Below are 15,145 nucleotides of genomic sequence, written 5' to 3'. Positions count from 1 at the left end.
TTTTGGCTGTGTTGGGTCTTCGTTGCTGCACGCGGGCATTCTCTAGTCGTTGTGAGCAGGGGCTACTCTTCGTTGTGGTAGTCAGGCTTCTCTTTGCGGTGGCTTCTCTCGTTGCAGAGCACGGGCTCTAGGTGCGCAGGCTTCAGTAGTTGTTGCATGCGGGCTCAGTAGTTGTGGCTCATGGACTCTAGAGCCCAGGCTCAGTAGTCGTGGCACATGCACGCGCCATGCATGCATGCTCCACGGCATATGGGATCTTCCCGGACCAGGGCTCCAACCCGCGTCCCCTGCATTGGCGGGTGGATTCTTAACCGCTGCGCCACCAGCGAAGTCCCTACATCTAATAGAGCCATGTATGAGCATTTACATATTAAAATACATACTGTTTCATTATGAACTACTTTTGTTTTTTCTTTGCAATACAATTATGGCGTAATAAGTGCTTTTTTTTTTTTTTGGCCACACTACGGGGCTTGCGGGATCTTAGTTCCCCGGATCGAAACCAGGCCCCCTGCAGTGGAAGCACAGAGTCCTAACCACTGGATATGCATTGCATACATACACATGGAAGGGAGAAAGCATTCCAGCGTGGGAATGACACCAGTGATGTGGCCTGGTTTAGCAACGGTTAGCGTGTCCCCAGACAAGCCAGGATAGGTCAGAGACTTCCTCTGTTCTTGGTCTTGCCATGTTCCCTGGAAGCCACTCCTTTTATCCCTGCCCTCCCCCCGGCCCCCTCCCCCGTCCAGTGTAATTGAAGACTCCTGGGGGAACTGCCAGGACCAGCATTACAGGAAATTGCCTTGTGGCCAGTGGGGCTTCTCTGGTTACTTTCCTCAGTGACAGAAGACAGTGATGGCTTCCTGTCTGTTAGCTGGGTGTCTTTGCCTCCTTGTTATGCCAAGTTCCCAAGAAACCTCAGCTTGTGCTCCTTATATTTTTGTTCAGCTCCTGTTATTGGGATTTTTTCCCCCTGTCTTATCCAGCTCCCTGCCTCCAGCCTCCTTGCTCCACGCTAGAGATCTGAAAACTTTTGGTCCATGATGGACAAATTTTATGGGACACCTAAAGGGCATTGTTTCGAATTAGGCCATAGCTCCAAACAGATACCAGTTTGGCAATGCCTGTTGAGTCCTCTCCCTTGAAGGTGATGAATTTATCATCCGGAAACAGACTGGTGTTTTTTCTCCTTACTAATTATACGTGTTCATTGAAGACTGCTTGGAGAATACAGAACTATATGGAAAAGCAAATAGAAATTATCCATTATCCTGAGAAATATAGCACTCAACATTAGACAAAGGGGGCACAGCACTGGTGAGGATTAAATTCAATGCTGCTCTGCCTCCCTGTTCTCTATTCCATTCCAACCCCCAGCTTTCACCTTCCACAACACCTCTTGATCTCACCCTTATGAAAACTTGCCTGTCCTGTATACCATAAAGTGGAGGGCAAACTGGAAACTGTACAAAAGCACTTACCATGTCAAAGGCATATAAGAGAGATAAAATATCTTTCATATCAAGAAGGTGTTTGGAATCTAAAATAGCAATATTTTGTCATAGCTCTGCCATCACTACCTTATTACCGAGGTGTTGTGGTGATAAAGGGTTGTGGGAATGTCTAAAGAGATAAGAGACCATCTGAGAAATTCACAGTGCTCCCTGGGAATTAGGAAAAGGTTCACAGTACAAAGAGGCAAGAATGATTAAGTGTGAGGCTGGCTCATAAATATGCCTTTCTCTTTTGAACAAAACAGCCAACATTAAACAAAAAAGTTGGATGATACTAAATCCATCCCAGAGATAAAGTTCTTATTACAGATAGTAGTTAGAATTTATGTGTTGCTTTTTTCCCAAGGTGGGTAGGGTCAGAATGGCAGTTTCCTCATTTTTGAGTCTGCATTGAGACAGAAGACTTAGAAAACACTAAGGCATAAGGGTTAAGGTCAAGGCTTGGGAGTTAGACCTGTGTTCAAATCCCAGCTCCGTGAGGTCATCAAGCATTTTTCACATGCCATCCACTGTTTTAGACATTGGGGATGCAGTGTTGGACAGCACAGATAAGGTCCCTACTTACATGGAGCTTACGTTCTAACGGGGGGGGGGGGAGACAGAATGTTTAATGTTGAAAAGGTAACATAGTGCTATGATTGGAAGTAACTGGGGGCTACTTTAGGTTGAGTGGTCAGGAAAGGCCTCTCTGAGAATAGACAATTGAACTGAGACTAGGGTGATAAAAAGAGGCCAGTGATCAAAAACATGTAGGGGAAGAGCATTCCAGGCAGAAGTAACAGCTGGGGCAAAGGCCCTGAGGCAGGAACAGGCTTAAGTGTTTAAAGAATAGCATGAATACCAGTGTGATTGAAGCAGAGTGAGCCAGGGAGAGAGTGAGGAGAACAGGTTGGAGAGGGTCAGCACATGTCAGGTCATGCGGGGGACTTTGGAGAAGTTCAGCTTGTTATAATCATCATCATAAAACAAAGAAGGTGGGAGTTCCCTGGCAGTCCAGGGATTAAGATTCGGCGCTTTCATTGCCGGGGTCCTGGTTCGTTCCCTGGCTGGGGAACTAGGATCCTGCAGGCCACGCAGCGCGGTCCCCCCCCCCCAAAAAAAAAGCAGAGAAGGGAAAAGGAAGTTGGATTGGAGAGTTCAGGGAATAGTGTACAGTATCACCTGAGAAACTTGGATCTGACTAACTGGGCACAGGGGTTTGAATGCTGTGCTGAAAGTGGGACCCTGAGGAGAACAGTTCTGAGGGCAGAGTACAGGGTGGCTATTTTCATCTATCATTACATTTCTGGCACTTGAATTTCTCTCAGGTTCTCTGCTACAGTTGCTGCTTTCTCAATGAGTGCAAATATATAAGTCCAGCGGGGCTTAGGGATACAGCTAGAGTCTATTTCCAGCCCCATGTAAAGAAATGCTGTTGTATTTTGTGGCTGGAATTTCTACCTATGTGGGGAGATGTCACAGTTCCCCAACCAGCTACCAAGCTGGCTATATAGTGAGGTATAGACCTGACCTAAAAGGGTGCTAGCTTAAGATGGCTTTTTATTTCATGGGACTCATGACACCGCCAAGCTGCTCTGATTTATTTCGTTAGGAGGAGTGTGGCTAAGGGGTATGCTTCCTGGGCAGCATTGCTTCTTGCTTCACATGGTTCACTTTTTTCTTTTTTTCTTGTTTTTAATAGGGAGAGAAGAAGCCCTATGGAAAGCCATGTGGAGGCCAAGACTGCATTGGGGGCTGTAAATGCTCTCCTGAGAAAGGAGCCCGAGTAAGTTGCTTCCTTCATTGTTGAAAGACAGATAGTCACAGGAGCCGATATCTGAAGTGTGTGTGTTTTCTTTAGAATTAAACTGCTTAGAATTTTCTCTTATGACCTCATGGAACAAGCAAAGTGATGAAGACCAGCTGGAAGGAGCTTTGCTGACTAATGATAGGCAGAACTAGATTAGTCAAAGTCTCTGACGGACCGGGAAGAGGTTTCTTTCATTGACTCAATAGCGAAGTTTCCTCAAAGTTTCATCTGGGGTATTTCCAAAAGGCAATTAAGTTGTGCAGAACCAGATTATGATATGTTTGTAGATGCACATCAATTTTCATAGCTCATTTACAGATAGGCTCTTCCCTACCACTCTGGGGGACAAGCGGTCCAATCGTTATCTACAGACTAGGGATATGCTTCATCCAAAATCAAGGGTAGCCATAAAGTCCAGAAATATAGGTGACTATACATAAAGAATGATTTATAGATATTATATCAAGGCATAGGACACGTTTCAAAACATTAAGTGATTTATTCAATGTATTGTCCTTTAATAGCCATGACCAGTTCAAATTGTTGTGCAAATTGCAATGAACACAGTGCCTTGATACAGCATTTCTATCAATCCTCGTATATGCATATGTGATGTGTTGCCCCAGATGATTTGTATTTTTGATTTGCACTGAAGAAACCTGCATCTTTAGTATAACTCAGCAAAAGTATTCAAGGGGGGGGATCAATCCATAAAAAAAATAAAATCCTATCTGCGTTTTCAAAATTTATGGCCACCCTGTAGAATTGAGATCTTCCGACTTGCAGCATTGTATTTACACTCTCATCACATTCAAACCAGCCTAAGAGCTTACATTGTCAAAGGAAGGTAGCATAAATAGGTCAACCAAACCCTTAAAAACATAGCCGAACAGGGAACAGAGTGACCACTCTACCTCCTCTTTCATTATTTTCCATTTGCAGTACAGTGAAATGTCAAACTATGCCAGAATTTGAAGGAAAAGTATAAAAAGCCATCTCTTCATCAAAAGGGACCAGACATATTATACATGAAAGGCAGAGACTTAGGGAATCATAAAATATTAGAAAGCGAAGGTATCTTCGTGAGCTTCTCGTCTTATCCACAGATGGTAGAGGAAACAGTCTCTGAGAAGGAAAATGACTTCCCAGGTCACACAGCAGATTGATGACAGATTCAGGCTATTACCTGGGTCTTTTGATTTCTCGCCTATTTACTTTACCCACTGCTGTCTCCCAGGGAAGTCGTGTTCACTACAGCCAGCGAGGCCCACGTTCTTCCTCTGATCTATATCTAGGCAACACTTTAGAAAAAAAATAATTCTACAACAAATATATGAATATGTTCTTAAACAACAGCAAGCAACACAGACAATGCAAAAGTCTCCCTTGATGTTCTCTCGGTCCCACTATTGTCTTTCTGGTCTTTTTCTGTGCATGATCAAAGATAGGTATGAATATGTATGACAATAGTTTCATTTTCTGGGTTTTTTTTCCCAAACTATAGTCATAAGTATACTATGCCGTTTTGGGTTGGTTTGTTTGGTCACATAATATGTCCTTAAGATCTTTTCCTCCACCCCAAAGTTTAATCTAGCCATTTGCCTTTTGATGAACACATAGTTTGTTTCCAAATTTTTGCTATTTTGAAAAATGGAAGTGCTACAGTAGAAATCCTTGAACAGTCGTCCTTGTACTCATTTCTAGTGTTGACGCTAAGGATACGAATTACCAGATGTAAGGGTAATGGGCACTTTTAATTTTAAAAGCCAATGACCAATTACCCCACAGAGTATCTATTCAAATTTATTTACATCAGCATTGTTGTACAAGAGTGCCCATGTTTCTATACCCTTGCCATCACTTGATATTTTTGTTAATATGGGTGAAAATCATCTCAATTCCCAGACTACATGTAAGTTTAAGCATCTTTTCACATAGTCATTGCAGGTTTGTATTTCCTCCGTGAATTTCCTGGACATATCCTCTCCCCACTTTCCTAAGGGGTGATTCTTATTGATTTACTTTACCCCTGCAAAGATACAGCAAGTAAAAATGGCCCAAGTGGAAGCAGATGAGATTTGAAGTTTGACACAAAAGGGCATTTCCTGATGGAGCATGAGAGACCCAGCAGCCAGGGAACTGAGAAACAACTCTGAACTGTTTGTGGGGCTGGGGAGCCTTTAAAACTAGAAATTCTTGTATATTCTGAACAGAGGTCAGTGCTACACCAGGCAAACATGCCTACGATGACCTCATTGTTTCACCCCTGGCTGAGATTTTGATCTTTGAAGATAGAAGGCGGTAGATTTCCTCTGTGAGGAGCTCTCATTTGGATTCCAAACATCTGGAGCCCTAATCTGGCTTCTCCTTTGAAAACATGAGTGGTTGAAGGGTCGTGGGATGGAGAAAAATAGAATATCACCGCACAGATTTTTTTCGTCAATATTTAAAAGACTCGGTGTCCACACAGTCAGATATGCTCCTAAAACTTTATTTGTGAAGCCTGAAGTTTCTGGGAACGCTTGTCAAGGTTAGTGAACCAGACCAAGCTGTATTTCATGAGTCAAGAGCAGGAATGTCCTATTTCCCAAGTAGATCAGGAGGCCGGTGCACATGGGGCCGATCCTGTGCACACGGATGCTTGAAGCTGCCCACGCAGCCAGGTCCTTTTTACTCATCTTCCCTACCCTCTCGCGTTCCCAGGGCCAAGCAGGATTGTTTAAACTGGACCCAGCACTGTTGACCCTGCAGGGCAGCCCCTCAGTACCCCTTTTGTGCAGATGTCAGAAAGATTTGAGACTGTTTTCCTTAGCTGAGAAGAGGGCCCCTTTTGGATTTCAAGCTGTTCTCTCCAGCTCTGCGAGCTGGGAGGGGAACGGAACGTTGGTTCACCCCTGAGATATGCTGCAGCCCTTTGCAGGGCCTGCCTCCTGCCTTGGGGAGACATCAAGCACGTAGCTTGCTGGGCAGTGTGTATTTTTCCTTTGCCAAAGGCCTCTTGAACTGATTAAGACATTTACACAACACCTAGCACTCCTGCGCAACTGTGATCCAACCCTTTTGGGCTTTAAGCCATCTCAAACTGATTTCTCGAAGGCATGCCATGCCTGGTAAAAAGCCCTTGCCTAGCGTTGCTGCACTGCTCTGTGCTTTCCAAAGCATCTTTTCCCAGGGTCTGTATCATTATCTGTATGCAACAAATAAACTGATAAGTGATTTGCCCAAGGTCACTAGCCTGTCAGCGGCTAAACCTTATTTAGCCTACTTTAGGAGAATGGCAACTTTAAAAAATGACATGCCTAGTAATGTTAAATAAAGGTGTTTCTCCCCCGCCCCTGGACATTTAAATTTGGATTTAATGTTTGACTTCAAGCTTTCTTTCTTGCGGGTAAGTGTTGTTATCTGGAAAAACCATTCTTTTGAGTTGTTCTCTTCCCTGGTTATTTTTTTTTCTTCTGCCATTGGATTGATCAAATCGCTGTAGCTTGACATTTCCATCCCTTGCTCTCTTTTCCCTACTGGATTTGAAAGCTGTCTCTGCATTACCGGCGGGTGTTTGTCTGAGTTGGGAGCAGGCGGGACTGTTTGTTTTTTTCTGAGTCTACTATTCCTTAATAGCGTTTCAGAGTTTTCCATGTTTTAAGTGTTCTGGTGTTTACATAAAGCCTGGAGAGCTCCTGATTAGCCATGCCATCTAAGGGTGCATTATCACAGAGAATCCCAAACCACAGGGAATGTTTGGATTCCCCACCTAGGTAAGGGCTGTTGGCCCCTGTTTTATGGCTGTGGAAGCTATGTCCTAGCTAGAGAGTTTATGAGACTAGCCTGAGTTTCACGAGAAACAGCCCAGGGTTCTTAATTCCTTATCTCCTGCCTGCATCCTGCTGCTTCTCTGTCACAAAGTGTGTTTCCCATGAATTCCAGAGCCCAGATGCATTCACCACCAGCCCTTCGATTTACTCTCCTCCTGCAAACAGCTGGCATTCCCTGTGTCAGCTGACTGGCGCCATGGCTACTGAGAGTACCCAGAGGTGGTTCCATTTTCTCCTGAATTAGGCAATTCCGGTAAAATATCTTTCTGTTCTCTCTGGGTGCCCTGGCCAGCCAGCGTCCTTAGCCTCTCCAGTTCCAAAGCGAAAGCTCATAATGCGCATGACCTCCTTGGGTGGCCGGGCCTTGCTCCAGCTGCCTGCGGATCAGGCGTCTTGCCCCTCTGAAGGCTGGCCTCACTGCTAACGCTGGTCACCACTAACCTTCCTGTTGCCAAAAACAATGGACATTTTTCATTCTTATCTTCTTTGACTTTGCTGCACGAGACGCCCCCTTGTTTCCTGCAACTCTCGGTTCCCTTGGATTTCATCGTGCTCTTCTCTCCTGGTTCTTTCCTATTCTGATTGGGACTCCCCAGCGTTCTATCCTCATCCTACTTCTCTTCTCACTGTAGGCCTCTCCCAGGGTGGTTTCATATATTCCAGAGATCTCAGCTACCACTCATGCGATGATAGATATTCAGTGTCTATCTCTAGTTCAGACCTTTCTCTGTAGCTTCGGATCAGCATTATCAGTTTCTTGCTGGATATCTCTGCTTGGAGTTTCACTGGCACCACAAACATGTATCACACAGAATTCAACCAGCAACTCCCACCAGACATTTCCTTCCTAAGTCCTACCTGTGTCTTCCCCATCTCAGCCCCACCAAGCACTCCATTGCTCAAGCCAGAAACCCAGGAGTCATTCTTGTCTTCTCTTGCTTTTCTCTACCTCCAATTCGTCATCAAATCCCATCTATTTATCTTCTTAAATTGAGCTCAAATCCATCCACTTTTCTCCATACCTATTTTTCTCCAATCCAGGCCTGTATGATCTCTTACCTGAATTGCCGTAATAGCCTCCAGACTGGTCTCTCAACCCCCAGTCCCGCTATTTACTGTCCACTTGCCGCTCTGCTGTCATCATCTTTCCAAAACATAAATATGATCACAAAACTCTTGCTTAAAATCTCTCAATGGCTCCCCATAGATCTCACAATAAAATCTTAACTCTAGCAGGCTTACAAAGTCCTCCATGACAGGGCCCTTGACTACCTCTCCAACATTACCTCTCATCGCTAGGAGCCTCCCTCTTCGGAAAAAGAAACAAAACAAAACCCTACACATAAACCGAACTATTTATAGTTCACAGAACCTGCTATGTTATTTACTACATTCCAGGTTTTATACCTGCTACTCCCTTTACATGTACTTCCACTTTATATGTACTTCCACTGGCTCTACCCTTTTTCTGCTGACTTGCCTCTCTTTACCCATCCTTTAAAACTGAACACAGACTTCACCTCCTCAGAAGCTTTCCATGATCGAAGGTTATCTACTCTTCTCATCCTTCTTCTCATGCCGAACTACAGCAATCTAATGACTTGTCTGATCGCCACTATCTTATGAATTCCTAAAGGGCAGAGATTTGGTCTCCTTAGACTCTGCAGGGGCAGTAGGCAGTACAGATTGTTTCATGAAGGACTGACCAACCAACCAACCAATTTGGTTGGGTATGGTTCCAGCCCTGCTCTCCTGGATTAGCTCTTAGGTTGCTGTGAAGCAGATGAGAGTCTCTTGTCTAGAGAGGAATCCATTCTGCTAAAAGAAGGCAAAGAGCCAGGGCAGTCATTGCCATATCTTTTTTTAGGTCTTGTTAGCTATAAGGATCCCAGCTCTTGCCCACACTCTGGTTCCCATAGCTTGCTTTGGGATTTTGCTCTCCCTAACTCCTCTGTTTGACCTTGAAAACCCTGATTGCTTCTTACTCTGTTTTACTACCAGCAATTCGTTCTCTTTCCAAGGTGAGGACATTCATGAATAATCGTGAGTGAAAGATAATCACAACCTTTCTTTTTGACATTGATTTCACCCTCCTCTCCACCAAACCTTTTGCTTAAAGCCTCTTAACCTTATGCAGAGTTGATGGTCTTGAGTTTCCCTTGTTCCTCTTCCTTGTGGGGGGAGAGGAAAAGTGTTTGCACGGGGAAGTAGCCACTGGGTGACAGTAGGGGAGGGAAGTAAAAAAAATCAAAGAGCCCTGTGTATTTTAAATATAGTTGTTTGGGTCAAGGATAATTGATGGTAATGCTAAAAGTTAGTGTCTCTGCCCGGAGTCAAGATGCACTCGTAGCCCAGCAGATGTTTGTGGTTATCTTAATCCTCTCTTTGATTATATTGGGACAGTGTGGGATTTATGGAACATATTATCCGTACTAGTGAGGCAGGCTTCTGTTAAAGAGGAGCAAAGGAGCTGGAGGAGGAGATTAATACGCAGCTGTGGAGTCAAGAGCACCGCTTTAGGTAGCCAGAGACCTCAGTGCCATGCCTGAGCTTTGCCAACTGGATGACATTGGGCTGCTGCTTTCCCCTCTCAGCGTCCCAGTTTACCAGTCAAAAGAGTGAGGGGTTTGGGCAGGGTGATCTCAAAGAACCCACCAGCTCTGATGATCGAAGTCAGACCCCGTGCTACTGTACCATGACAGTTCCTTGCCCCTCAAGTGTCTTATCGTGCTTTCTAGTGTGGCAGCGAGATACGGAGGGCCATTTTTGACAGTGTTCTACCCTCTGGAGTGGTGTCTTGGCAGCTGCCTCAGACGTAAATCACTCGCCGTGGCTTTTTACTGCCGATGCTAAAAGCGCCTAACAGCTGAAGTTGCGCCCCTGCAGGAATGTGCCGTGCTCTCCTCCTTGGCCATCTGGCTGGTGTGATCCGAAGAGAGTCACAGGGATGTCGACTCACCACACCCCCCCCCCCCAAAATAGCTTCCCTGCCTGGCCTGCCTGCAGTTTTAGCTTTAGAGACATACTCTTTAGGTTAGGCATGGCCCCATCTTTGCATTGCTTGAATAAATTGTATAGGCCTCTCCTCTGGGGACGAGTCGTGTGTACAAATCTTTAGAGACTGCTCAGTTTCGTTGTCCTGCCCTGCTCATCCACATGTCAGAGACATTGGATATCAAGACATGGGTGAGGATCTTGCCTGCTAATGTGTGACGTAGTCTCTCCTCTCCCAGAATCTGCCTTCATCTTCCCTCCACAGATGTACCCTCCTCTCCTCTCCTCTCCTTGTTTTTCTCTGGTCTCTAACTTCCTTCTTTCTCCTTCCCGGCTTCCCTCCCTCCGGCTCTAGCGTTTCTAGCTCTCCATCCCTCATTCTCATTTTCCTCACCCAGTTACTGCTCTCTGCTTTCAGTTGCCTCGGAGTGCTTCCTGTGTCACCAGTCCCTGTTTTCTGTCCTCTATGAGCAGGTGTGAAATGATAGCAGCAGGAGATCGGAAAGAGTGGCTGAGATGTACTTACAGAAGCATTGCACTTCTCCAGAGATTCTAAATCTCAAGGCCTGGATCAGTGGTCTCCAAAATTGGTGGGTTTGGGTGGAGGGGGAGGTTGGCACATGCAAATCAGTCCATTGTAAAAATCAGTGTGAAAGGAAATATTACGACTTCTATTTCCATTTAAATTGAAAACATCTAGAAAGAAATTAAGGTTTGGATTAAAGCAATGTCATTTATGTAAAGTGCTTAAACCAGTGTATAGTACACCAAGTGCTATCTAAATATTAGCTATTATTAGCACTACTATTAAGCCTTTCAAATATGCAATACACGTATTGTCACTGGCCCCCTCTGTTGCATATGCTTTGTAAGGTATTCTGAGGGAAGAATGGGAGCCCGCAGGTGGAAGGGTTGACCCTGGAGCCCTTACTTTTTTTTTTTTCCTCTATGTATACCAGAGGTATTGCTACCTCCTTGGGCCCAGTTAAGCAGATTTACGGATTATATCATCTAACTACATTAACCCTCACAAAATGGACAAGTGTCTTAAGAAGATTCCTGCAAATAAACCATGTATTGAAGATAATACCAATTGCGCTTCCCTGGTGGCGCAGTGGTTGAGAGTCCGCCTGCCGATGCAGGGGACACGGGTTCGTGCCCCGGTCTGGGAGGATCCCACGTGCTGCAGAGCGGCTGGGCCCGTGAGCCATGGCCGCTGAGCCTGCGTGTCCGGAGCCTGTGCTCCGCAACGGGAGAGGCCACAACAGTGAGAGGCCTGCGTACCGCAAAGAAAAAAAAAAAAAAAAAAAAAGATAGTACCAATAATGTAAGCACATGAAAATGGCAGCGCTCACACTTCTCTTACTACTTGAATGAGTTTTTCCATCAGCCTCATTGTGAGGTAAAAAGCACAGCAACCTAATCATACCTGACAAGAAGTCAGCAAAAAAGTAATGATGCAAGAATAATCAAGAAGACTAAATGAAATATGGATTTATACCCATTCTCAGTAATGAAAGATCTTTCCCTAAGTGTATATGGTGCCTTGAAATATTAGCTAATAATACAATGAACAAGACATTTGACATGCTATTTATTTCATCTTTAGCTCATCCTTTTACATTTTCTATTTATTGTGTGCATTTCATAATATATGTGTAGGTACATATATATGCAGAGTAGGACATGTATATAATTTATATAATCATTAATAATATAGTGTGTATATATATAAAGTATGCTCTCATTTGTGTGTGTGTGTGTGTGTGGTACGCGGGCCTCTCACTGTTGTGGCCTCTCACTGTTGTGGCCTCTCCCGTTGCGGAGCACAGGCTCCGGACACGCAGGCTCAGCGGCCATGGCTCACGGGCCCAGCCACTCCGCGGCATGTGGGATCTTCCCGGACCGGGGCACGAACCCGTGTCCCCTGCATCGGCAGGCGGACTCTCAACCACTGCGCCACCAGGGAAGCCCTGCTCTAATTTTCTTTTAACTGAAAAGGGTGTGCAATCAGAAAGACTTGGAAACCACCGGCCTAGACCATACTTAAAATAGATGGGACCCACGAGCAGAGGCAAAAGAACTTGAGATGAGATAATAAATGAGATAAGAAAAAGAATAACTGTCCCCAAATCTCTTGTTCTTTCCCTATCGAACAGCCATGCCACCAACTTTAGCGCCTCACCTTGACAACTTTATATAAAATAAAGCAATGGATATCTCAGGAGCTGGGAGAGGTGAGACAGCAAAGAAATTTAAAAATCATAAAATCTCAAGCCTGGGAGGTTGGATCCAAGCCTCAAGTGGCATATTGTGGTTTCTAAACCATGCGTGTGAATGCTCTTTCCCTCTCTTTAAACGTGAAGACTTTTAGAAGAAGCCATTTCAGAGAGGTTAAGAGACTTTCCCAAGGTCCCTTGCGAGTGGCATAGCTGAGATTTGAACCAAGTATTCTATCCCCCTGCTCAGCGTTCTTTCCACCATGTCAAATGGCCTCTTAATTTCATGGCCATAATCAGCTGAGCTCATCTTGATTAGATTGTTGTGAATGGAGGAATACTTGTAGTGGAGAAGAAAAAGATGCCAAGAAGATGTAGACCAGATCTCAGCAAATCAATCGTCCTTTCCCTGCCCCAGTGAGAAGTAAGCCCTGACCATGTGTATAGCATCTGTTTATATCCTTGTCTGGGTTTTAAAATGTTTTCCTAATATCCCTGTCTTTTAAAAGTCACAAGAACTGAAATCCATGCATAAGGAAAGCCTGGTTTTCATCTGTGATTACACAGATGAAAGTTTTGTGAGGTGTCACATCAGTTTTTACAGCTCTGATACAGGTCTGTCCCTTTATGTAGGCCACTCGCTGTATGGAAGTTCTCTGCAATGGAGTTAGAAATGTGTAGAGATGAAACTACCAAGTATATGTCAAGGAAATAATATGGTGTCTGTTCTGAGAAGACTTGCATTAATGGAAGTCTTCCAAGAATGTTTAACAAAATTAATTGCATGGCATCTCTCTTAAGCTATAGAAGTCGATGGGAAAAAATGTGCATTGCTTTGCAGAAATTTACCTCACTGTCATCTTTTCAAAAGAGCTTTTATTTTAACACATAAGGCAAATGGCCAATTATTTAGTGACCACCTTTACTTATAGAGGTAGAGGTCCTAGACTATGTTCTGCATTTTGTTTTTCTCATTGTGTTGCATCAGGTTCAAACCCACTACACAAACATTTAAGGAAACACTCTGGGGGGGGGGTGCAGGCACTCCGGAGAATGCAGACATATCACAAGCACCAGAGTTAGGGAGACTACACACATACACACATACACACACACACACACACCACAGCCAGCAGCAGCCCTTAACTACACAGCACTACATCATCTGATTGGAAGTCTGAGTGCCAGAGAGCACAAGTCCTCAAAAGGAGGTATTGGTATAGACTGGAGTGATTAAACAAACTATTTTTTAAAATATTATGACAAAAATGTTTCTTTAGGAAGATTAATTTGATGGGGGCTGTACAGAGTGGATTAGAGTGAGAGACATGATAGGTGGATAGAATGCTCTCTATTTTTAGAGGTTAAGTGGCATGTCCAAAATCCCCTAGCACAGCAGAATGGAAACTTTGCATTTTCTGCTGCTCAGATTCTATCTTTCTTAAATGATTCTCTCCAACCTTGAACACACGCAGAGATGCATACACATTCAAACAGTGATTTGACGATGAAGGCTCGTCTTCATTGCAGGTATCACCTTTTTGTTTTTTATGAACTGAACGATGGTACTAGTTCCTTTCCACCACATTCCTCTAACTCCTTGGAAACCAGTATCCCCATTGGTTAGTCTCTACTGATCCCAACTGAGGAAAACTCATCCCCAAACCAAGTGGAATCAGCAGCACTGAAGTGACCTTATTTTGATTACAGAGAGGACAGTAAGGTGCTTCTCTCCATCACATGCTAAAAGCTCCTACAGTTACTACAATGCCCAGTGAGAAAGGCCACCTCAGTGGGTTCTGAAAGAGCATCTGTTTCCTACTTGATGCATTTTGTTGTGGGAGTTATGAGTGAAAGGTGGGGTTTGAGGAATCATGAAAGAAGGAAGGCACTGGTTCACATAAGACAGATCTTAAAGCTTGATCAGCGGAGAAATCTACAGAATACCTTAGAATGGTTCCCTTATCCTGGTCCTACCAGCTAGGACCTTAGCAGGCTCTGTGGACTTAACTAAGCACTCGGCTTTGCTATGACAGCTTTTACAGTTTTTACAAGGTTAGTTTTACTCCTTAATTTTTGAAAACCCAGAGGAAAAAAGGTTCGTTCCTTTAGACCCCAGGAAGATTAATGTATATGTTTGGTTATCAGCCATATCAAAGAAACCATGGTCTCTGGCCCTGTACATGTCTTTTCTAGTTCAAGTAATTGGAGCAACTTGGCATTCCACTGCTTTGGTTGGGTTCCTTCTTGGGGTTGACACCAGTCAGTGGTTGCTGCCCCCTTCACATGTTGCTGCGGGAATGCCAGTAAAGCTCTGAGCAAAGCAGGGAGCTGTGGAGAAACAGGCTGTGAGGCCCTGAATGGAATGAGGGGTAACCAGGGTTCAGGAGCCAGGTTTCCCCAGAGAGAGACAAAAAGAAAGCAAACAAAAGGAAGAGACAGGTCTAAACAGGCTCCCCAGACAGGGCCCCTGTGCTGTAAGAACAGAGCCTTAAACTTCACAAAGCTCAGGAAGGGAGGGGAGCCAGGGGTTAAACACAGCCTTTGCAATTCAGTTGAAGAATGATTAACTGAGCACACACAGAAAAGCCACACGTGTCCATATAGAGCAACATTTGTTATTCTTAAAACCAGCGCAGACACTCCATGAATTTAAAAACGTACCTAAAGCTGTACATCCACAGAGATATTAGTATTGATCCCCAGAAACCCCAAGGGTACCACCCCTCAGAAACAGACTCAGAGAGGCTCAGCAGCGCAGAAATACCGGGAGTCCCACCATGCCTAACAGAGGGCTGGTTTTTGAGGCATGTGACA

General features: G+C 44.5%; 1 protein-coding gene across 3 annotated transcripts in view; it reads left to right on the top strand.

The window, feature by feature from the left end:
• The window catches only part of COL4A6 (collagen type IV alpha 6 chain), a 285,573-nt gene that overhangs the window by 121,741 nt on the left and 148,687 nt on the right, over positions 1-15,145 (top strand). For all 3 annotated transcript variants that reach the window (XM_027089501.1, XM_027089500.1, XM_027089499.1), the window contains exon 3: positions 3,196-3,279. In XM_027089501.1, the coding sequence (XP_026945302.1) occupies positions 3,196-3,279 (84 nt within the window). The remainder of the gene's footprint in view (positions 1-3,195; positions 3,280-15,145) is intronic.

This window comes from Aethalodelphis obliquidens, unplaced genomic scaffold (assembly GCF_003676395.1).
Source record: "Aethalodelphis obliquidens isolate GAN/ISIS:26980383/991018 unplaced genomic scaffold, ASM367639v1 scaffold66, whole genome shotgun sequence".
NCBI classification, from domain to species: domain Eukaryota; kingdom Metazoa; phylum Chordata; class Mammalia; order Artiodactyla; family Delphinidae; genus Aethalodelphis; species Aethalodelphis obliquidens.
This window is presented reverse-complemented; position numbering and strand designations above follow the sequence as displayed.